At 44.2% G+C, this 24,712-nt stretch overlaps 1 protein-coding gene across 1 annotated transcript in view; it reads left to right on the forward strand.

Annotated features, from left to right (window-relative positions):
• LOC126100667 (uncharacterized) overlaps positions 1–24,712 on the forward strand; it is a 210,734-nt gene that overhangs the window by 91,941 nt on the left and 94,081 nt on the right. The window contains exons 7-8 of the mRNA XM_049911287.1: positions 2,649–2,849; positions 23,692–23,935. Coding sequence (XP_049767244.1) covers positions 2,649–2,849; positions 23,692–23,935 — 445 coding nt within the window. The remainder of the gene's footprint in view (positions 1–2,648; positions 2,850–23,691; positions 23,936–24,712) is intronic.

Consider the following 24,712-nt stretch of genomic DNA (forward strand, 5'->3'; position numbering starts at 1 on the left):
TTTTAGTTGTCGTGTCTCTCGGCTGAAGAGTGGCATATTGTGCCGCTGACAGCCCTCCCCTGCCCATATGGGGCAGGGGAATGAAATCACAATAAAGAAAAAAAAACAAAAAAAAGCTGAGAGAAATTTGAAGTGCCTTACACTCATTGCCGTGTGAAACAATGCACTCGCAAAATCGTGAGACCATAAATTTTCTAAATTTAGTTCACTGCTTATGGGTAGTCTTCTAGGGTAGTATAGAAACCTATGCGAACAAGGACGTCACCGTGATTCGTCACATGAGTGTGGCTCTGACCGGACCCCTGTACACTCGTACCTTGAATATTTTTGTTGATGAATGTGGAAAGTTTTTCTACAACTAACTGATCGATCAGTAAATTCTATGCCCCTTCGCATTGCCTTTAACACCTGGAATATGGACTACCATGTTATCGGCAACTGGCCTACCACTTCTATTAGCGACAGCCGCTCTCCACCAATGACCATTCTTACCTCGGGCGTCTGAGTGTTCTCCAGCGCTGCCTGGAGATTCAGCGGACTGGTCGGCTTCGGCATTGTCCATAACTGCTGCAGGAGCGTCAACTTTACAGTCCCTTCCATCAGGATATTCATTCGAGTACCTTTCACGACTGAGTTGTTCTAACAGTGCTTCCAATACAGCGTCTTCCATCAGTAAAACGTCGTTTCTACGTGCCATTTACACATGCATGTGCCTCACACAGAGCGACTGAACAGCTACACAACGTGTACTCCTCGGTCACAGTGATCCTACAACAAACATTTCTGCCAAATTCATTAGACAACAATGTCTCATAACTACGAACGCCTGCCCTCTACTAGGTACCAGCCAGTAGTGAATTTATATAGTTGGAAGCGGGCTGTGTATGTGTGGTGGTGCATGCGCAGTAACAGGCAGGAAATTCCAGGGTCAGACTGACTCTGGAGTCTGGTGTGCACATCCAGGGCTCTCATTTCTGATCGATGACGATTGGTGACAAAGGCTGTATCTGTCAACATCCATTGGTAAGCGAATCGTTGTTTCACTGAATGAAAAGCCTTGGTCTGGAACTGGTGACTCAAATTGATTTATTCCAGCATTGTTTGTTGGTTCACATAGTGGAAGTGGTTTTTATGTTTCCTATTGAGAAAACTGACGACAATTGTGACAGCATTTACCAAACCTTTCGATAGTGTTTTGGAAAAAAAGAACTGTGAAAGGATCGCTGTCGTACAACACAAACGATGTTCTTCTTGCGGTCTTCAGTACTGAGACTGGTTTGATGCAGATCTCCATGCTGCTCTATCCTGTGCAAGCTTCTTCATCTCCCAGTACCTACTGCAACCTACATCCTTCTGAATCTGCTTACTGTATTCTTCTCTTGGTCTCCCTCTACGCTTTTTACCCCCCCCCCCCCTCCGGTTCACTCCAGTACTAAATTGGTGACCCCTTGATGTCTCAGAACATGTCCTACCAACCGATCCCTCCTTCTAGTCAAGTTGTGGCACAAATACCTCTTCACTCGAATTCTAGCCAGTACCTCCACATTATTTACGTGATCTAGCCTGTGTAATGTTCAGCATTCTTCTGTAGCACCACATTTCGAAAGCTTCTATTCCCTTCTTGTCTAAACTATTTATCGTCCATGTTTCACTTCCATACACACTCCGTACACATACTTTCAGAAACGACTTCCTGACACTTAAATCTATACTCGATGTTAACAAATTTTTCTTCTTCAGAAACGCTTTCCTTGCCATTGCCAGTCTACATTTTATATCCTCTCTACTTCGACCATCATCAGTTATTTTGCTCCCCAAATAGCAAAACTCATCTATCACTTTAATTATCTAATTTCCTAAACTAATTCCCCCAGCATCACCTGAGTTAATTCGACTACATTCCATTATCCTCGTTTTGCTTTTGTTGATGTTCATCTTGTATGATCCTTTCAAGACCGCATCCATTCCGTTCAACTGGTCTTCCAGGTCCTTTGCTGTCTCTGACAGAATTACAATTTCGTTGTTAAAGCTCAATCTTTTTATTTCTTTTCCCTGGAATTTAATTCCTACTCCCAATTTTTCTTTTGTTTCCTTTACTGCTTGTTCAATATACAGGTTGAATAACATCAGGGTTAGGCTACAACCCTGTCTCACTCTCTTCCCAACCAATGCTTCCCTTTCATGCCCCTCGACTCCAGCTGGTTTTTGCAGAAATTGTATATAGCCTTTCACTCCCTCTATTTTACCCCTGTCATCTTCATAATTTGAAAGAGAGAATTCCAGTCAACATAGTCAAAAGCTTTCTCCATGTCTACAAATGCTATAAAAAACAAAAGTCTGCTTAGCATAAAGACAATGAAAGTCAAGTGCCATTCCGTACACGATGGGTTTTACTCGTAAACGAAGAGACGCCAGAAAACGCGTTTTGTTTAAAAAATTCGTGCAGTCATACCATTATGCAAGCTGACAAAGGTAAGTGATCGATCACCTAGTCCAACGTTTAAACGCTATCGACGCTTGACGTGCAAACAAATCGACAATCAGCTGTTAAAATTTCAACAGGAGAGAGCAGGAAGACGCCGGAGAGCTAATTGTAGCGCACACGACAGCCACAGGGCGTGTTGTTGCAGCCGCGCGTCATTTGACAGTTTGGCTCTCCGTGCGGTCACGTGAGCGTGGTGTTGCTGTGTGACGCGCCGGAGACGGGTCCAGCCAAGGTCAGTTCATTACAGCCAGCGAGCAGCGAAAGCGCTCACGTCAGTCGGCCTTCATTCAGCGGCAGCAGCGCGGCGCTACAAACCGCGTTCCTAGTCTGCAGGGCTGCACGGGAACACCGGCCCGCAATGCAAGTAAGTGAGCAGCACTGCTCAAGAAGACTACGGTTCAATTCTTTTATCTTGGCGGCTCGCGCATGCCCGCCCAGGCGCGGGAGATTGCTGCGTTGCCAGTTGCACGCGCCAAGAGAAGCAGCGCCATAGTATAGTATACAGGGCGAGTCACTTAACATTACCGCCGGATATATTTCGTAAACCACATCAAATACTGACGAATCGATTCCACAGACCGAACGTGCGGAGAGGGGCTAGTGTAATTGGTTAATACAAACCATAAAAAAAATGCACGGAAGTATGTTTTTTAACACAAACCTACGTTTTTTTTAAATGGAACCCCGTTAGTTTTGTTAGCACATCTGAACATATAAACAAATACGTAATCAGTGCCGTTTGTTGCATTGTAAAATGTTAATCACATGCGGAGATATTGTAACCTAAAGTTCACGCTTGAGTACCACTCCTCCGCTGTTCGATCGTGTGTATCGGAGAGCACCGAATTACGTAGGGATCCAAAGGGAACGGTGATGGACCTTAGGTAGAGAAGAGACTGGAACAGCACATTACGTCCACATGCTAACACCTTTTTATTGGTCTTTTTCACTGACGCACATGTACATTGCCATGAGGGGTGAGTTACACGTACACACGTGGTTTCCGTTTTCAATTACGGAGTGGAATAGAGTGTGTCCCGACATGTCAGGCCAATAGATGTTCAATGTGGTGGCCATCATTTGCTGCACACAGTTGCAATCTCTGGCGCAATGAATGTCGTACACGCCGCAGTACATCTGGTGTAATGTCGCCGCAGGCTGCCACAATACGTTGTTTCATATCCTCTAGGGTTGTAGGCACATCACGGTACACATTCTCCTTTAACGTACCCCACAGAAAGAAGTCCAGAGGTGTAAGATCAGGAGAACGGGCTGGCCAATTTATGCGTCCTCCACGTCCGCCGGCCGGAGTGGCCGAGCGGTTAAAGGCGCTACAGTCTGGAACCGCGCGACCGCTACGGTCGCAGGTTCGAATCCTGCCTCGGGCATGGATGTGTGTGATGTCCTTAGGTTAGTTAGGTTTAAGTAGTTCTAAGTTCTAGGGGACTGATGACCACAGCAATTAAGTCCCATAGTGCTCAGAGCCATTTGAACCATTTGAACCTCCACGTCCTATGAAACGCCCGTCGAACATCCTGTCAAGGTCCAGCCTAGTGTTAATTGCGGAATGTGCAGGTGCACCATCATGCTGATACCACATACGTCGACGCGTTTCTAGTGGGACATCTTCGAGCAACGTTGGCAGATCATTCTGTAGAAACGCGATCTATGTTGCAGCTGTTTGGGCCCCTGCAATGAAGTGAGGACCAATGAGGTGGTCGCCAATGGTTCCGCACCATACATTTACAGTCCACGGTCGCTGTCGCTCTACCTATCTGAGCCTGCGAGGATTGTCCACGGACCAGTAATGCATGTTCCGTCGATTCACTGCCCTGTGGTTTGTGAAACCCGATTCATCGGTAAACAGGTAGAACTGCAACATATTCTCTGTTAATGCCCATTGACAGACTTGCACTCGATGATTAAAGTCATCACCATGTAATTGCTGATGTAGCGACACATGAAACGGGTGAAAGCGGTGACGATGCAGTATGCGCATGACACTACTTTGACTCAGTCCACCGGCTCTCGCAATGTCCCGTGTACTCATGTGTGGGTTCATGGCAACAGCAGCTAACACACCAACTGCACTCGCTCCTCCTGTGACGGGCCTGTTACGGACCCGTTTGCGTACAGTTGGCGGTAGATGTTTTGCAATGTGCGGCACGTTGGATGCTGTCTGTCCGGGTACCGTTCTGCATACACCCTGCAGGCTTCAGCTGCATTTCGTCGACACTCGCCATAGATGAGTATCATCTCCACCTTTTCAGAGTTCGAATACACCATGGTCACAGTTCCTACAACACTACACTATCACAGACGTCTGGTAACACGGTGTACTACAGTTGGTCTGCGTGCGGAGACGAATGCAGAATAACAATAGCAGCAAGCGCTACATGCGGACACTACGACAGGTAGACCAAGCCACAACAGTGCATTACAGCCACACTCGTAAACACGGTCGTCATCGTAAACATGTCACTGCAGATGCTGCTCGCCGACCGTGGCCCGTGTTTGTTACAACACGCAACTGAACGTCGGAGGTTTCAAGCGTCAACTTTAGGTTACAATATATCCGGATGTAATTAACATTTTACAATGCAACAAACGGCACTGATTACGTATTTCTTTATATGTTCAGATGTGCTAACAAAACTAACGGGGTTCCATTTAAAAAAACGTAGGTTTGTGTTAAAAAACATACTTCCGTGCATTTTTTTATGGTTTGTACTAAACAATTACACTAGCCCCTCTCCTCACGTTCGGTCTGTGGAATCGGTTCGTCAGTATTTGATGTGCTTTACGAAATATATCCAGCGGTAACGTTAGGTGACTCACCCTGTAGTTCGCAAACTTACGTTTCGGGGGGGGGGGGGGGGGGCGCAGTTTATGAAGTAAAGCCACCACGGCCGCATTACCCCTTTCGCTGCAACAGAGACGTGCTCTCCGCATTCCACGCTGTGCGCGATTTTGTCATTACTGCACTGCTCGCCTGTGCAGACACATGGTGTTCCGACTGCTTTGACAGACTTATCATTCGATTTCACAAAAACTATTTGGCCCAAAAATTTGATTTTACACATCTTCTTAACTGATACCTTCCCCCCATAAATGACTTATTTTTGTTTCGATGTTCAACGCAGTTATTGTGCAGCATTAAATGTAGTAAACCATTGCACGAAATTTTGAAGAGTTTGCAGAAGTAAATATCCACAGCGTATACTTTCCGTATGGTCGATTTTAGTTGCCACTAGAAATTTCAAAAAATTACATTCAAACGAATAAAATTCATGAAGTCAGACACATCGATATTGTTTTTAAATGAAGAAAACATTAAGCATCAAACAAGGTTTGAACTCGGAACCTTTTGCTTAGCAGCTAAACACCTTAACCTTTACACTAACGTAGCTCGTCATTCAAGAGATATCCTGGATTACTTTAAAGAGTCACTCTAAATACCGACAAACACTGTTGGTATGACTATGAATTACTCCCGTTTCGTCGAAGTACAATAGGAAATAAACAATTACCGCTGTTCTTTATTGCGAAAAAGCGGTTAGTGAGAATGAATTTCTTTGCTATCGCCTGAATTAGGAGGCTTATTGCTTGTTTGGTTTAATTAATTAATAGAATATGAAGCATTTGGTATAAAGAATGCTATCAAGACATTGCTTTTGTTCAATTACTTTATTTATGACTGAACGTTTCTGAAACTGAAGACACTCGTCCATGCTCTGCAGTGCAGTCGAGGTCTGGCAACATCGCTCTCTGTTCATTGGCTGACTGTGATTTGTGACGTCAGATGCGCAGAACGAACCTAAACTTGGCCGACGTCGTAAATGACGCGCACTTCAGTGTGGCATAGCTGGATTCTCTCGTACCAGCAGTGTGCGTTCAGTGTGCGTAAAGCTGTCGCCAAGGAAGTCGAGATTGTGGCAATGAGGCCTTCATTTCAAACAGGTTGTGTGTTAGATGTCGAGAAACGCTGGTTGCCACATTCAAAGGGAAGGTAAACTGAGGGAGCTGTGAGGATAAAGTTGCCGGAAAAGATAGAATCCTTGTGTTTGAGTCTTTAACATTGAATACTGTGACGGCTCCCTTAGACACCCTATTCAAGGTACAGTCGTTCACATACAGAGCCAAATGTGTTCACATACCAGCTCGTAAAAGATAACATTCTCTGAATAGGTACTGGGGTTATCGAAAATCTTGATAGTCCCATTACTGGCTGGTCATATTATAATCAAACGTGAACTGTAAAGTCTTCGACACAACTAAAAAAGGAGCACAGAATTTTGATTTTATGTAGCTACATTTTTATCTACTTCTATTCTGGCCATATTGACTCAGATTAAATACTGTTGTCAAACCTTTGCTACACTGCAGGTGTACTACACTGCAGGTAAGTGTTGTATTTTATTTTGTAACACAGTGACGCAGTTCGTGGCTCTTTCCTTTCAGTGGATGTTTTACACACACAAACTTCTGTCGCTATAACAAAACAAATTACTGAGTTAAACTTCAAGCAATTTTAAACCTATCGTCCCTCCGGCGCTCCTTCTTCACACAGACAGAATAGTCTGTGGACTGTTTGATTGAATCTGAATTACGCAAGTTATGTTAAAAGGAAAAATGATAATACCAGTTCGCAATATTCCTCCTGATGTTGTGTGTGTTATTTACTGTCCTGATATGTAGAACCAGATGTAATACCTGCGTGTATTTTCTATTCTCTGAATTGGTTTACAAAACATACTGTCATGCAAGGGCAACTGTAATATTCTTATACTATACTGTTAATAATAAGCAATGTAACAAACAGAAATACAGTTACCTATCCGGACGGCAAAACCACAAAAACGAGTATAATAACCGTGTGTGTTAACCTAAGGAATAAGCATCAGACTTTAATTCGTTTCTTCAAATAAGTCATTAGTTCAGAGGTATGGCAAATAACAGTAGTTAGACTGCTATTCTGCATCGATAACAATATATGTGGTTCGTGGTACACTATTACTCTCCAGTCTAATTAGGCACACATAACGAAGCTGAGTAGGACAGCATAAAAGATCGCAACTCCCTACTTACCTGACAGGCTTCACTTTAGACTTAGATAAAAGATGGTTCAGCAATACAAGAAATGTTTAGCCGCTCGAAACAAAACTACAGTACCGAATTGCTTAAGCAAACAGACTGATTTCATGAAAGAAAAAAGTAAATTTGGTACTCAACATTTGATTGATTCACTATAAACTGTTTAACGTTACTATTTATCACCATTAATCATCAACTTGGTATTTCCTTTCATTAATACGTGATGTGAAAGCAGCAAACAGTTTATCTAATGTGGTCTCTGAATCTGGCATAACCTTACGTAATCATTTTAACACAGAAAATAATAGCAATGTAAATTATGAAATTCTCGGTTATTCTTTCCATTAGTTATTTCACTGATTAATCACTGATTTGCCAGCAATATATTACAGATTTCACAGTCTTGGCTGAATACAGGTCACTCGGAATTTTCATGTAGAAGGTTAGGATCCTGCTTGGTTTATGAGCGGGATAAATTACCAGGTGGACACTGTTGTTAATTTGGATGATGGTTATTATTCTTAAAGCACATTTCAACTTCCTGACACACACTATAGTACATAGCTAAAATGTTATACCCTGTAAGCTGTGATCGGCGACGGTGGCGTCGGTGGCAACAACTGCACGGCCAAGAGCAGCTATCCATGTCGGACTTATTTCCTCTCCATAGCGATGATACATCTTATAATCAATAGCCCGTTTTTCTCCCCATACCAGGCCTTGAAAAACTGCAGTTTCCAACCGAGGCAGAATGCAACAGTACGGCGCACTCGGCGCTATGCTGGCGCCGTACGCGCTGCCTCTCAGATCTCTGGCCACCGACTGACTTCGTTCGCGCCCGCCAAAAGCGCGCCAAACGTTTCCGCTCCCACCTTCTACTACGCTTACACAGCTTTCCGTTCCTGACGGAACTACTCCATCTTTCATACTACACATATCTCATACAGCCCTAAGTGAGTGCCAGTAACTATTACATACATAATTACATTATAGCACCTTTTTACATTTAATAATTATAACAAATAGAAGGTTGTACACATGGAAGAACCCTGGAGATACTAAAAGGTTTCAGATAGATTATATTATGGTAAGACAGACATTTAGGAACCAGGTTTTAAATTGTAAGACATTTCCAGGGGCAGATGTGGACTCTGACCACAATCTATTGGTTATGACCTGTAGATTAAAACTGAAGAAACTGCGAGAAGATGGGAATTTAAGGTGATGGGACCTGGATAAACTGATTAAACCAGAGGTTGTACAGAGTTTCAGGGAGAGCGTAAGGGAGCATATGGCACGAATGGGAGAAAGAAATACAGTAGAAGAAGAATGGGTAGCTCTGAGGGATGAAGTAGTGAAGGCAGCAGAGGATCAAGAAGGTAAAAAGACGAGGGCTAGTAGAAATCCTTGGGTAACAGAAGAAATATTGAATTTAATTGATGAAAGGAGAAAATATAACAATGCAGTAAACGAAGCAGGCAAAAAGGAATACAAACGTCTCAAAAATGAGATCGACAGGAAGTGCAAAATGGCTAAGCAGCGATGGCTAGAGGACAACTACAACTGTAAGGATGTAGAGGCTTATCTCACTAGGGGTAAGATAGATACTGCCTACAGGAAAATTAAAGAGACCTTTGGAGAAAGGAGAACCACTTGTATGAATATCAAGAGCTTTGATGGAAACTCAGTTCTAAGCAAAGAAGGGAAAGCAGAAAGGTGGAAAGAGTATATAGAGGGTCTATACAAGGGCGATGTACTTGAGGACAATATTATGGAAATGGAAGAGGATGTAGATGAAGATGAAATCGGAGATATGATACTGCGTGAAGGGTTTGACAGAGCACTGAAAGACCTGAGTCGAAACAAGGCCCCGGGAGTAGACATCATTCCATTAGAATTACTGACAGCCTTGGGAGAGTCAGTCCTGACGAAACTCTACCATGTGGTGAGCAAGATGTACGAGACAGGTGACATACCCTCAGACTTCAAGAAGAATATAATAATTCCAATCCCAAAGAAAGCAGGTGTTGACAGATGTGAAAATTACCGAACTATCAGTTTAATAAGTCACAGCTGCAAAATACTAACGCGAATTCTTTACAGACGAATGGAAAAACTGATAGAAGCCAACCTCGGGGAAGGTCAATTTGGATTCCGTAGAAATGTTGGAACACGTGAGGCAATACTGACGTTACGACTTATCTTAGAAGAAAGATTAAGGAAAGACAAACCTACGTTTCTAGCATTTGTAGACTTAGAGAAAGCTTTTGACAACGTTGATTGGAATACTCTCTTTCAAATTCTGAGGGTGGCAGGGGTAAAATAGAGGGAGCAAAAGGCTATTTACAATTTGTACAGAAACCAGATGGTAGTTATAAGAGTCGAGGGGTATGAAAGGCGAGCAGTCGTTGGGAAGGGAGTGAGACAGGGTTGTAGCCTATCCCCGATGTTATTCAATCTGTATATTGAGCAAGCAGTAAAGGAAACAAAAGAAAAGTTCGGAGTAGGTATTAAAATCCATGGAGAAGAAATAAAAACCTTGAGGTTCGCCGATGACATTGTAATTCTGCCAGAAACAGCAAAGGACTTGGAAGAGCAGGTGAACGGAATGGACAGTCTCTTGAAAAGAGGGTATAAGATGATCATCAACAAAAGGAAAACGAGGATAATGGAATGTAATCGAGTTAAGTCGGGTGATGCTGAGGGAATTAGATTAGGAAATGAGACACTTAAAGTAGTAAAGGAGTTTTGCTATTTGGGGAGCAAAATAACTGGTGATGGTCGAAGTAGAGAGGATATAAAATGTAGACTGGCAATGGGAAGGAAAGCATTTCTGAAGAAGAAAAATTTGTTAACATCGAGTATAGATTTAAATGTCAGGAAGTCGTTTCCGAAAGTATTTGTATGTAGTGTAGCCATGTATGGAAGTGAAACGTGGACAATAAATAGTTTAGACAAGAACAGAATAGAAGCTTTCGAAATGTGGTGCTACAGAAGAATGCTGAAGATTAGATGAGTAGGTCACATGACTAATGAGGAGGTATTGAATAGAATTGGGGAGAAGAGGAGCTTGTGGCACAACTTGACTAGAAGAAGGGATCGGTTGGTAGGACATGTTCTGAGACATCGAGGGATCACCAATTTAGTATTGGAGGGCAGCGTGGAGGGTAAAAATCGTAGAGGGAGACCAAGAGATGAATACACTAAGCAGATTCAGAAGGATGTAGGTCGCAGTAGGTACTGGGAGATGAAGAAGCTTGCACAGGATAGAGTAGCATGGAGAGCTGCATCAAACCAGTCTCAGGACTGAAGACCACAACAACAACAACAACATGAACAAACATACTGTCACGCAAAGCCAACTGTATTTCTGTTTGTTACTTTGCTTGTTATTAACATTATAGTATAAGAATATTATAGTTGCCCTTGCATGACAGTATGTTTTGTAAACCAATTCAGAGAATACAAAATACACGCAAGTATTACATCTGGTTTTACATATCAGGATAGTAAATAACTCACACTAGTCAAAAGGAGGAATATTACATTTGGCGCCGCGTGCCAGGATTTTTGAGGGAGGTACAGAAAGTTAAGTGGCACGGATCTGTTACAGTCATTAGGAACAATACATGTGGTTTAAGAAGTTGTTAAAAATGGATAAAGATAGGGCAATGCAATACAGGAAAGTGAAGCAGGAGGATGATAGTGAATCAGACTCTGTACACAGTGATAGTGAACGAAACATAAATGAGTCTCTCTCACTGGTAGAGAAACAAGGACAGCAGGTAGATCTGCAAGATGAGACTTTTATGTTTTTATGTGCATCCTAGATAAAGAAAGAAAAGTTAGATTCTGAAGAGGAAGACAGGGATCAGGGAAATGACACAGAACAAAAAGCACAATCACAAGTAGATTGGTATGCTTTGTTGAACAGCATTAATATGCATATACAGACACAGACCAAAACTTTGAGTGAACAAATCAAATCCCAAAGTGAATAAATCAAATGACAAAGTGAACAGCTTAAAATTCAAACAGAACAACAGCTTCAAAGGCAAACTTAGCAAATTAAATCTCAGAATGAACAGCTTAAAGAACAAACAAAACAACAATTTAAAGAACACACAAAAAATAGATACACAGCTTAAAAAACAAAATGAACAGATAGAAGAGGTAAACAATAAAACAGGATTTCTTACTGAGGAATTAATAAATATGAAAAGTGACATTAAGGATCTGAAGGAAGATGTTAGTAACATTCAAACTGAAATCGTTGAAATCAATGCTAGGTTTGAAACAGAAGTAGATAAAGTACAAGAGCAGGTCGAACCTATGGTTAAAGATGATATGAAAGAGGAGGTTTCACAAGCGAAGGAAACCATCATTGAGACGAATAAGGAACAGTGAGATATATCGTTCAAGAAACTGCAAAAGGGCTAAAGAAACGGGTTGAACTTTGCCAGACAAAATGCTGTAATAACACGGAGAAGGTTAGCAACCGTGAAAATCAAATTAAGAAAAATGGTTCAAATGGCTCTGAGCACTATGGGACTTAACATCTATGGACATAAGTCCCCTACAACTTAGAACACCATAAACCTAACTAACCTAAAGACAGTACACAACACCCAGTCATCACGAGGCAGAGAAAATCCCTGACCCCGCCGGGAATCGAACCCTGGAACCCGGGCGCGGGAAGCGAGAACGCTTCCGCACGACCACGAGCTGCGGAAAATCAAATTAAGAACAACATTTCTAACGTAGTAAAGGGAGTAAATCATAACAAAGTATTGGAGGGCGAAGAAAAATTTGACCCTTACAAAAAACACAGCGGATTATCCCCTGTGGTTTCATAAAAAATTGTGAGATGCTTTTTTCCGAAAATAGCACCGATCAGGAAAAGATCAACATCGTAATTAGTGGATTAGCAGGAGATGCTAAAAGATGGGGCATAAACCTGAGTACTGATGAAATGTCCTTCAGCACGTTTAGGCATTAATTTTCGGACGAATACTCGTCCGAAAACATACAAAATAGCCTATGGCGTGAGGTTGTAATGGTCAACATGTTCGAAAGGAACTACCGAATGACCATGAAAGGATTGTGTGAGTCCTGGCATAGGAAGTCAGCTCATTTAAGGAATCGTAGATCAGATTCCGAAATTACACTCCTGGAAATTGAAATAAGAACACCGTGAATTCATTGTCCCAGGAAGGGGAAACTTTATTGACACATTGCTGGGGTCAGATACATCACGTGATCACACTGACAGAACCACAGGCACATAGACACAGGCAACAGAGCATGCACAATGTCGGCACTAGTACAGCAATGCAGGCTGCTATTCTCCCATGGAGACGATCGTAGAGATGCTGGATGTAGTCCTGTGGAACGGCTTGTCATGCCATTTCCACCTGGCGCCTCAGTTGGACCAGCGTTCGTGCTGGACGTGCAGACCGCGTGCAGACCGCATTGTCCTGTTGGAACAGCAAGTTCCTTTGCCGGTCTAGGAATGGTAGAACGATGGGTTCGATGACGGTTTGGTTGTACCGTGCACTATTCAGTGTCCCCTCGACGACCACCAGTGGTGTACGGCCAGTGTAGGAGATCGCTCCCCACACCATGATGCCGGGTGTTGGCCCTATGTGCCTCGGTCGTATGCAGTCCTGATTGTGGCACTCACCCGCACGGCGCCAAACACGCATACGACCATCATTGGCATCAAGGCAGAATCGACTCTCATAGCTGAAGACGACACGTCTCCATTCGTCCCTCCATTCACGCCTGTCGCGACACCACTGGAGGCGGGCAGCACGATGTTGGGGCGTGAGCGGAAGACGGCCTAACGGTGTGCGGGACCGTAGCCCAGCTTCATGGAGACGGTTGCGAATGGTCCTCGCCGATACCCCAGGAGCAACAGTGTCCCTAATTTGCTGGGAAGTGGCGGTGCGGTCCCCTACGGCACTGCGTAGGATCCTACGGTCTTGGCGCGCATCCGTGCGTCGCTGCGATCCCGGCCCCAGGTCGACGGGCACGTGCACCTTCCGCCGACCACTGGCGACAACATCGATGTACTGTGGAGACCTCACGCCCCACGTGTTGAGCAATTCGGCGGTACTTCCACCCGGCCTCCCGCGTGCCCACTATACGCCCTCGCTCAAAGTCCGTCAACTGCACATACGGTTCACGTCCACGCTGTCGCGGCATGCTACCAGTGTTAAAGACTGCGATGGAGCTCCGTATGCCACGGCAAACTGGCTGACACTGACGGCGGCGGTGCACAAATGCTGCGCAGCTAGCGCCATTCGACGGCCAACACCGCGGTTCCTGGTGTGTCCGCTGTGCCGTGCGTGTGATCATTGCTTGTACAGCCCTCTCGCAGTGTCCGGAGCAAGTATGGTGGGTCTGACACACCGGTGTCAATGTGTTCTTTTTTCCATTTCCAGGAGTGTATTTGGGAACTCTGGCAGAAGCTGCCAGAAGATTCTAAGAGATATGTGGGTAGCAACCAAAAATCGTTCTCAGCGTTTCTGGAAAAGGTCAGTGATGAAGACCATTGACGCGAGAACAATAATTACCGCCAGATTAGAAATAACGGGAATAGGAACCAAAGATTGCACGATGATGACAAGAGAGATAACGAACGTTATCAAAGCGATATGATGCGAAGGGGAAGAGGTAATTTTAATAGACGCTGGATTGTTTGGAAAAGTAGAGAGTCCGCTAATGTTAAGGGTTGGACGGACGCGGTAAAGAAACACAGTAAATGGCCGAGACGCCAGAAAGGTTTTCAACATCGTGAGCGCAGTGCAGAAGTACCGTAGCGCGGTGCTAAAGCGAGCAGTCGCAACTTGACAGGCGATAGCGCAGTGACGGCGCTACGGAGCGTTTGCAAGTAGCCACGGCAGAGTGCAAGTTCTCTGAAGCAGTTCGGCCGGCAGGTGACGCAGTGGAGTCGGTCAGCAACCCAACGAGGCCATCAGCTGAAGTAGTAGACCAGCAGGTGGAAGGAGTTTCGCTCGCAGTAGGAATGTCTGAGGCAGGCGATAGACAATGGGAGGAATTAATAAATTAATAAGTTGCAGTCGTTTGCAGCTGTAATGAAAGTCTTATTAAGACGAAACGCGTTTCCCTTTATTCTAAAGCATCTTCAGTGGTCATTGTAACGACACGGTTTTCTTCCTATGACAATTTTTTTCGCTAGGATCATGAACAGTTCACGTGTTTTACTAACTACTACTAGCAGTTTTAAATAGAATCGTGTGAGGAAGCTTGAGGTGGATATTTTGGTACTTCAGGTGAAGGCCTCTATGGAACACAGAAACGTGAGCCGGCCAGAGTGGCCGAGCGGTTCTAGGCGCTACAGTCTGGAACCGCGCGACCGTTCCGGTCGCAGGTTCGAATCCTGCCTCGGGCATGGATGTGTGTGATGTCCTTAGGTTAGTTAGGTTTAAGTAGTTCTAAGTTCTAGGAGACTGACGAACTCAGATGTTAAGTCCCATAGTGATCAGAGCCATTTGAACCGTTTTGAACGTACACGTGAAAGTACAGGAAGAATGAAGTAAACGACAGAAAACCGTGATGATAGGAACTGAAACTATTTACAGTATTAAGTAAAGCATGCGAACTGTCCATCCATAATCCTAGCGAACAAAATTATAACAAAAAACCATATTGTTACAGTGACCACAGAAGATGCTTCAGAATAAAGCGAAACGCGTTTGGTGTTAAATGAGACCTTCGCTACAGCTGCAAATGAAGGTAATTAACGTACACAGCTTGTAGATCTGCAGTTGCAAAAAAAAAAAAAAAAAAAAAAAATCCTAAATAACAAGGGAGACAAGATGTGTAGCCGCGCGGGATTAGCCGAGCGGTCTGTGGCGCTGCAGTCATGGACTGTGCGGCTGGTCCCCGCAGAGGTCCGAGTCGTCCCTCGGGCATGGGTGTGTGTGTTTGTCCTCAGGATAATTTAGGTTAAGTAGTGTGTAAGCTTAGGGACTGATGATCTTAGCAGTCAAGTCCCATAAAATTTTACACACATTTGAACACACAACATGTGTAATAATTCCGTTTGTTTTGACTGTATCAGGGAAACGTAGCTAACTAATTCTGTCCGTAATATCAATATGACGGAGCATATACTAACGTCAGAGCTTTGTGCATATCATTAACAACACGCGTCGTGTTTAACATATATTCCGCAATTCCTGAATTCAAATAATTCATCTATAACGTGTCGAAGGGTCTGAAAAAGCGTATAAATATTTTAAGACTAGTTCCATTGTAGTAGACAGGACAAATTAATCAGTCTCTGCTAGATGTCCTGTTATTATCGTTTTCTCTCGTTTACTTTCCTTTCATCTGATTCTCCTGCATCTTGCGATCGTGGTAGTAGAGGCAGTTGTAGTAGTAACAGTAGCAGCAGTAGTGGTAGTAGTTTTATTCACTGGTGGATCGCTTTTGCAAGGATAGCGGACATGCCGTGGTATTGCAAACTGAGAACAAAAAAACAGACTTCTTCCTGTATGCAGGATTCACATACTTACAGGCCTAGTTTTTCACTGGCGGGCAAGGCTGTCGGTTGTGTCCCTATAGTAGGAAGCCCCCAGGCATTTGCGAGAAGTAATTTAGAAAAAAAACATGGAAAAATCTAAAAGGAGGCAGGCTGCATCCTTCCAAATACAAGCACAGTCTATTAAAACGAGTACAACCTAATTAGGTTTATCCGTAGTGGGCAATATACTGCTTTTTTATACATTCTTCTAAAAAAAGTTCATAATTCTCGACACCAACCACTTTACACAAAACACACATTGTATAAACACTATCTGCTGACAGCAGAACTGTGGCGATTACGTTTGTTTTCCATTTTGTGTATCGCTGTTTGTCATTTGCTAACCTGAAGAACTTATTTTGAGAGAAATGTTTCCTGCATCACTTGTTTAACATTCTTTTTTTAAATTTGTGTACAACATCGTTTCGGCTGTGTAGCCATCACCAAGCAACTGCATGTGTACTAGAAAAAATTAATTACATTTAAGAGGCAAAGAAACTGGTAGACCCGCCAAATATCGTGTAGTGCCCACGCGAGCACGCAGAAGCACCGTGACACGACTTGGCATGGACTCAACTAATGTCTGAAGTAGTGTGGAAGGGAACTGACACGATGAATCCAGCAGGGCTGTCCATAAATCCGTAAGTGTACGGGTGTGGGGTGGGGGTGGGGTGGGGGTGGGGTGGGGGGGTAGAGATCTCTTCCGAACAGCACGTTGCAAGGCATCTCAGATGTTTTCAATAATTTTCCTGTCTGGGGAGTTTGGTGGCCAGCGGAAGTATTTCAACGCAGAAGAGTGTTCCTGGAGCCACTCTGTAGCAATTCTGGACGTGTGAGGTGTCAGAATTCACAATGGACCCGATGCAGGTGATCAGACAAGATGCTTACATACGTGACATCTGTCAGAGTCGTATCTAGACGTATCAGGCTTCCCATATCACTCCAACTGTACACGCCCCACACCATTGTAGTCTCTCTCAGCCTGAACAGTCCCCTGTGACGTGCAGGGCCCATGGATTCAAGAGGTCGTCTCCATACCCGTACACGTCCATCCGCTCGATAGAATTTGAAACAAGACTCGTCCGAGCAGGCAACATGTTTCCAGTCATCAACAGTCCAATGTCGGTGTTGACAGCGCCAGGTGAGGCGTGAAGCTTTGTGTCGTGCAGTCATCAATGGTACACGAGTGGGCCTTCGTCTTCGAAAGCCCATATCGATGATGTTCCGTTGAATGGTTTGCACGCTGACTCTTGTTGAGGGCCCAGCACAGAAATCTTTAGCAATTTGAAGAAGGTTTGCACTGCTGTCACGCTGAACGATTCTCTTCAGTCGTCGATAGTCCCGTTCTTGCAGGATGTTTTCCAGCCACAGCGATGTCGGAGATTTCATGTTTTACCGGATTCCTGATATTCACGATACACTCGTGAAATGGTCGTACGGGAAAATCCCCACTTCATCGCTACCTCGGAGCCGCTGTGTCCCATCGCTCGCGCTCCGACTGTAGCACCACGTTCAAACTCACTTAAATGTTGATAACCTGCCACTGTAGCAGCAGTAACCGATCTAACAAATGCGCCAGACACTTGCTGTCTTATTTAGGTGTTGCCGACCGCAGCGCCGTATTCTGACTGTTTACATATCTCTGTATTTGAATGCGCATGCTTATACCAGTTTCTTTGGAGCTTCGGTGTAGAATCAACCATTGGTTGCAGAAACCAGAATAAATTCAGTTTAAAAACAGAATAAAAAGAGCACTTACAATATTTGAAACGTCCCCTTAGAACAATTACACAAGACTGTCCTTAAACTGACACACAATATTTTTAGCGCAACGCAATCTGACTTTCAAAAATCCCTGCAAAAGAATGGCCCTGACTAACATTAACCTATACCTTTCACAAATCACTTACCTCACCAAAAATCTTCGTTACTCGAACTACTGCAATACAGAGAGCGCCACTACTGCCAGCTAAATAAAAGATTCAAACTACTGAAGGCACTAACTACTGATAGGCATAGTTAGCAAATGAAAGATTTTGATAGAGAACAAACAATGTCTTTGCCTCAATAATGTTCAAAAGTCATAATGTATATAGCAGTTCATGACATCCAGTCTTACAAATTTCAAAACTCCGCCATCTCTCTCCTCACATCCACCACTGTTGGCGGCTCACCTCCAACTGCGCAACGCTGCGCGCTGTTAACATCCAGCTGCCCAACACTACAATGGCAGACAACAATGCAAACTAGCCACAGACTGCACACAGCACAGCCAGTGATTTTCATACAGAGCGCTACGTGGCGTTACCAATAAGAAAACCTAAACAGCCTACTTATATAGCCCCCATGCTCCCCACAAAAAAATTTTACAAATTGTTTTGGGCAGTGGCCAATAATGATTTGTTAAAATTTTTTCACAATTACAATAACAAAAAAATCAAATGCACACACTTATTGATACAATGTTGGTCAAAAGCTAAAATTTTCTCTCAGTCCATAAAGACAGTCCTGATCATTCATCACAGTGTTTTTCTCAAAGTCTGAGCAGTAAAAGAAAATGCACACGGAAGTAGTGGATTTGCATGCAGTCTTGAAGAAGTAGTGTTGTCCTTCCAACGGAAAGACAGTGCTGACTCTTGACGTGCAGACAGGTAATGGGCCACAACAGAGCAAACCCACAGCAGAGAGTCAGTCGAAGTTTTGAAGAATATTGCTAGGTAGGTCATCACAGAGCAGACCCACTGTAGTGCTGGTAGAGATTGTGGTATTGGTGGGCCACCAGAGCTGCAGACCCACTGCAGTCCTTGTAGAAATAATGGTACTGTTGAGTCATAAAAAGTGTAGACCCACTGTAGTCCTTGTAGAAATAATGGTATCGGTGGGTCATCAAAGATGCACACCCACTGTAGTCCTTGTAGAGATGGCCAGGAGCCATCTGCTGTGACTGTGCAGGTGCACAATCACCATCGAAGAGTCTTGCGGACAATATAGTAACTCCATAAACCACCACTTGCGCACTCACAAAGTTTTTGGAATTGTCCTTAGAACCAGCAATGCTGTTATCCGGTCCCTTGCTGAATTATTAACACACGTGCAAACACTAACAGTCCCTGCTTCTCACAAGAAATGCGTGCAGTGAAATGTAACTTACAAATTACTTAATTTGGTGAACTGGTGTCAATTACAATTTTATAACATAAGAATACAATAAGAAAGGTACAAAATACATAATTAAAGAACATAACAATACAGATAACATTTGTAGTAATATGGGCTTTACAAAAGGATCGAAATAAACAGATACATCAGTGTTACAGGAATTATGACATAAGTGAATATGTAAAATAATGAGAATAGTTTTCGAAACATTAATTTCACACATGAGCATTAAAACAAAACAGATTTTTTTTGGCCACTGACCAAAACAATTTGTAAAATTTTTTGTGGGGAGCGTGGGGGCTATGTAAGTAGGCTGTTTAGGTTTTTTATATTGGTAACGCCACGTAGCGCTCTGATGAAAATCACTGGCTGCTGTGTGCAGCCAGTGGCTGGTTGGCATTGTTGTAATACTCGCCATTGTAGTGTTGGGCAGCTGGATGTTAACAGCGCGTAGCGTTGTGCAGTTGGAGGTGAGCCGCCAGCAGTGGTGGATGTGGGGAGAGAAATGGCGGAGTTTTAAAATTTGTAAGACTGGATGTCATGAACTGCTATGTATATTATCATTTTTCAACACTATTAGGGTAAATACATTTTTTGTTCTGTATTAAATTCTTTCATTTGCTAACTATGCCTATCAGTAGTTAGTGCCTTCCGTAGTTTGAATCTTTTATTTAGCTGGCAGTAGTGGCGCTCGCTGTATTGCAGTAGTTCGAGTAACCAAGATTTTTGTGAGGTAAGTGATTTGTGAAACGTATAGGTTAATGTTAGTCAGGGCCATTCTTTTGTAGGGATTTTTGAAAGTCAGATTGCGTTGCGTTAAAAATATTGTGTGTCAGTTTAAGCACAGTCATGTATAATTTTTTCTAAGGGGACGTTCCATATTTCAAGAACTAACGACACATGTTTGGGTTACAGTCATATAATTTCATAGGCAGTCCATGGTTGGCCTGATAAGCAATAAAATAAAATAAAAATTAATGCTGTATAAGTACAAGTGAAAATAGTAAGTAGGCAGTCTCTGGAAACGTCAGTTATAAAATGGTTTACCACATTACATTGCTTGACAACTTCAGCCGTGATATTCGGTTCAGAACAAACAGACAAGACATTTACTGCTGGGAGAGAGAGCACTAGCAGTGAAGTGTCTGCTGCCTATATCTCGTAACTCAGAAGTCAGAGGCAAACCTGTGTGGGCACGTGCGCTCACTGTGTGTCCACCATCTCAGTGCTAACCCAATGTTTTAGTACAGAGGGACTTTATCATAACCACACAGTGAGTTTACAAGTCTGGCAGGCTGACGCGTTGGCCCACCAGTATAACCCGGCGGCGGTGTGGATTTGCTTTAAACTTTGACCACAGCAAGGCGGTGAGCACAAAGGTTGGGGCTGCAGCAGGTAGCTCCCGAAAGCCCCAGAGATGTCTCTGGTGCCCGAGCCGGCTACACGGGTGCATGCCCGATGGCCAAGGTGTCACCCTCAACCTACAAAATATCACATAGAAAACCCAGAAACTGAATCCAAAGCACCTGTGTTACAACTACATATATCAAGCTGCACGTCTGTGCTGTCAATTGTTGCTATGCTATAATTTGACGAATATTCCTTCGTGGCTCTTGCATCCTTTCCACCAGCCAAATCGTCTTGAATTACGTTATTTATTGTTACCCTTATCCAGCAGACAGAGCTCAACCACGTCTCAACACATGCCAGGGTACCTAGACGAATGGCAATCGTAACACGGAACAGAATTTGTGTGTTAGATCTTACTGATCAACCGTCGATTGGAGCATTTTAAGTAATACTCGTACACTCGTATATACAGCAGATTGTATTTGCAATGTGTGTTGTGACCTTAACATGTATATGACAAGGAGAGCCTAACGCAAAAGCTGTCACCTAGATTACGCCCAATATCATTCAGATTTTGAGAGATATTGTGACTCATCATATTGTCCCTAATGTACTTTGAACTTGGCTAACGAGTTATGTTGGTTGTGTCATCTTGTGTGGGACTGGCGAATATGCGTTTCAGGTAGTCAGGGGCAACGCAGGTTCCGACAGTGGATGTAAGTGTTGAGTGTAGGTTAGGCTGCCGTTATATTGTTTCTGGATAATGTGGTGGTATATGTGCCGTCAGTCCAGGTGAGAGAATACATTATCCACATACCTGGAGCAGTGTTCAAGTGTTAACGAATGCGAATGACCGCTTTTGGCTACGTGAATATGTCGGCAGAGACTGTGCCAATGGGCGTGGTAAGAGGCCCTGAACACGATATGCCAAGAGACCAAATGAAGTCACCCAGGAGATGGGCTCCTCTCGATGCCTACCACTTGAGCCCTGGAATCACCGTATCTAGCAGCAGTGGTAGCAAATGAAGCAGCTAGGAGTGAGTGGATGAACCTGCTCGGCACACATGGGACCATCTGCCAGCCTGCAGTACATCTCGGTGTCGGCACTAGTCTAAGACATGATACTGCTAGGTCTGAGCAGAGAGTACTTGTAGCGGCTCTGTGCAGCTTTCTGCTCCGCCTTCGGACACGCAGGCGACCGAGACAATGCAGTGTGAGACCACAATGCGAACTACTCCAACTCGCTACTCCAACTCCCTACTCCAACTTCCACTGTGGCCTGCTGACCTCCAACTCCCTACTCCAACTTCCACTGTGGCCTGATGACACCAAACACGCCGCCTCACCAGTATTCCGCCCCTCCCTCCACCCGTTTCCTCTTGATGAGGACTGTAAAGTCTGTTGAGAATGGTGCTGCCATAACATTCATCCCCCCTTTGGAGGATACAGTCCACTGAAACCCAGACTGGTGCTAAATCTTAGAATGACAAGTACTTTTTACATTCTCCTACTATCTTACTTGCAAGTAGGTGTTCCTGGCCACACATTGCTGTGGCTCAGTCTATTTAAACGGAAAACAAAGAAAAGAGAAAGCACATGTTTCTAATATGCATGGGATTTGGATATACGTCCAGATCTCCTTCTGCCCCCTGTCTCTGGTCATCTCCTCCTCCTACTCCATCTCTCTCTCCATCACCTCTCCATCCATCTTCTCATCCTCCATTTCTGTCCATTTTCTCCTGCTCCCTCTCACCCCTCCTCTCTGTCCATCATCTCCTTCCCCTTTTCTCTGTATATTTTCTCCTCCCCCTTCTCTCACCATGCTCTCCTGCCCCCTCTCTCTGTTGATACCCTCCTTTCGTTTTCTAAGTCCATTTCCTCCCACCCCTCTGTGCATCTCCTATTCTTCCCTCTGCCTGACCTTGAGTCTTGCTTGTTCATACATCAAACTGAGATTCTGTTGTAGTAACATTCTAATCATAGACCGATAAGCCATGAATACAACTATATATATTACTGTTTTGCCCTTAAAGAGCGCAGTTGGACTAAACTACATGGCCAGTTCCTTTTGCTGCCTTCCTTGCTGCTCAAACTTCCCTCATTCGCTCGCTGTGTTTCTGTTTCCGGTCCTCTGTCCATGCTTCTTGTCGGCTTCATGTCTTCGGCTTCATCTTGATTGCCTTTTTGGTTGCCCATATTTCTTTCATCTTCCTGCGTTCTTCTGTCCATTTTACGCCTGTTCGTTTGTCACGATGTATCTCATGTAGTTTACATTTCTTAATGATGTTTCTGAATTTTACTCTGCCGTTTATTGTGTCTGCTGTGATGTTGAGTTGGTTCAGGTCGTTTTTTTACCACTGCCACCCATTTGTTGTTTCTAGTGGTTACCTAGTCAAAGATCCGTGTCGTCAGTCTGTGTGATGGCATTCTGTATAGGTGTCCATAGAATTGTAGACTACGTTTTCTATATGGCATGCTGCCGAGTACAACTAACTTTCCAGATCAGGAGGTCGGTTGAGGCCGCTACTTACATGTCGAGCAGACGCCTTTTGTAGCCGCCCGCTGTGGGAACGGACTGACCATCGAGTGTCTACAGTCTACCTGCGGAGCTTTGCTGTGACCACGCCCTGTCTTCGGTCATGGAAGCGTCCAAGCCAGTGCAGCATCAGACCGTGGCACAGGGTGGTGTAGCTGGGCACTTTCGTAGGCACGTTCTGACAAAATCATTTTATAGAGACCAACGCTTCTTCTCCGTTCAGCCTTACTCTAAAACCAATTTCACTGCCTCTGATGTAGACAGCACGTATTGGCATCTGCACGATTGCTTCACTTCGTTGACAGCTTTCCCGTGTCTGAGTTTTGTGGAACTGTACTACTTCAAATAATGATATTTATAGGCCTACACTTACTCCATTTCTTTGTTACCTTATTAATTATTGCTGGTATATGTATTGTACAACGTTTGATTAATTTGGGACGTTTGGTTTGGAAGTTGCTACTACTACAAATGCAGTCTACTCTGGTTCCCACCTACCCCTGATCGTTACAGGTGAGGCCGCTCCTACTGATGCTCGGGGCGTCGGCGTTGCTGGAGCCAGCCCTGGAGGCGGCCGAGGTGCTGGGCCTGTTCCAGTCACCGGGCCGCAGCCAGTGGGTGCTGGCCGAGGCGTACCTGAGGGCGCTGGAGCGGCGCGGCCACCGCATCACCGCCGTCACCACGTTCCCCTCCAGCCAGGGCGGCACCTCGGGCAACTGGACCGAGATCCTCATACCGAACCCTCTTAATACAGACGGTACGTATCTTACACATTAACATAACCTTCTTTTTGCTTCGGCTTGCAGAAAGCCTCTGTTATCCACACGAAACTCTATTCTTACCTAACTCCTTATCTTCATCAGTTTGGTTGTCACACTGGTTTTTTATTTCACAGGCTCCTCTCCTTGCTATGCAATTTTTCCACAGAATCCTCAGAGGTAGGCACCTTCAGCTATCAACGCAGTGATGGCTTGGAATGTTGCGAATAATCCGTCTCACATAAATACAACTCTGACAAGAAGCTTAATGATGGAATAAGTAAGTTGTTAAAATTCGGGAAAAATACGATAAACGTCGGTCAGAGCTATTGCTTCCTGACGATTGCAAGAATTAGTAGTTACAGCATTGGTGGTATTCAGGTGTAATCGTCACTGTGCCTTGCTGCTGACGGACAACGACAGGTAGCTGTTACTGTCTCGGGTCTGAACTACGCTACTGGCCATTGAAATTGCTACAACAAGAAGAAATGCAGATCATAAACGGGTATTCATTGGACAAATATATAGTACTAGAACTGACATGTGATTACATTTTCACGCAATAGATCCTGAGAAATCAGTACCCAGAACAACCACCTTTGGCCGTAATAACGGCCTTGATACGCCTGGGCATTGAGTCAAACAGAGCTTGGATGGCGTGTACAGGTACAGCTGCCCATGCAGCTTCAACACGATACCACAGTTCATCAAGAGTAGTGACTGGCGTATTGTGACGAGCCAGTTGCTCGGCCACCATTGACCAGACGGTTTCAATT

Source organism: Schistocerca cancellata, chromosome 9, assembly GCF_023864275.1.
Source record: "Schistocerca cancellata isolate TAMUIC-IGC-003103 chromosome 9, iqSchCanc2.1, whole genome shotgun sequence".
In the NCBI taxonomy this organism is placed as follows: Eukaryota; Metazoa; Arthropoda; class Insecta; order Orthoptera; family Acrididae; genus Schistocerca; species Schistocerca cancellata.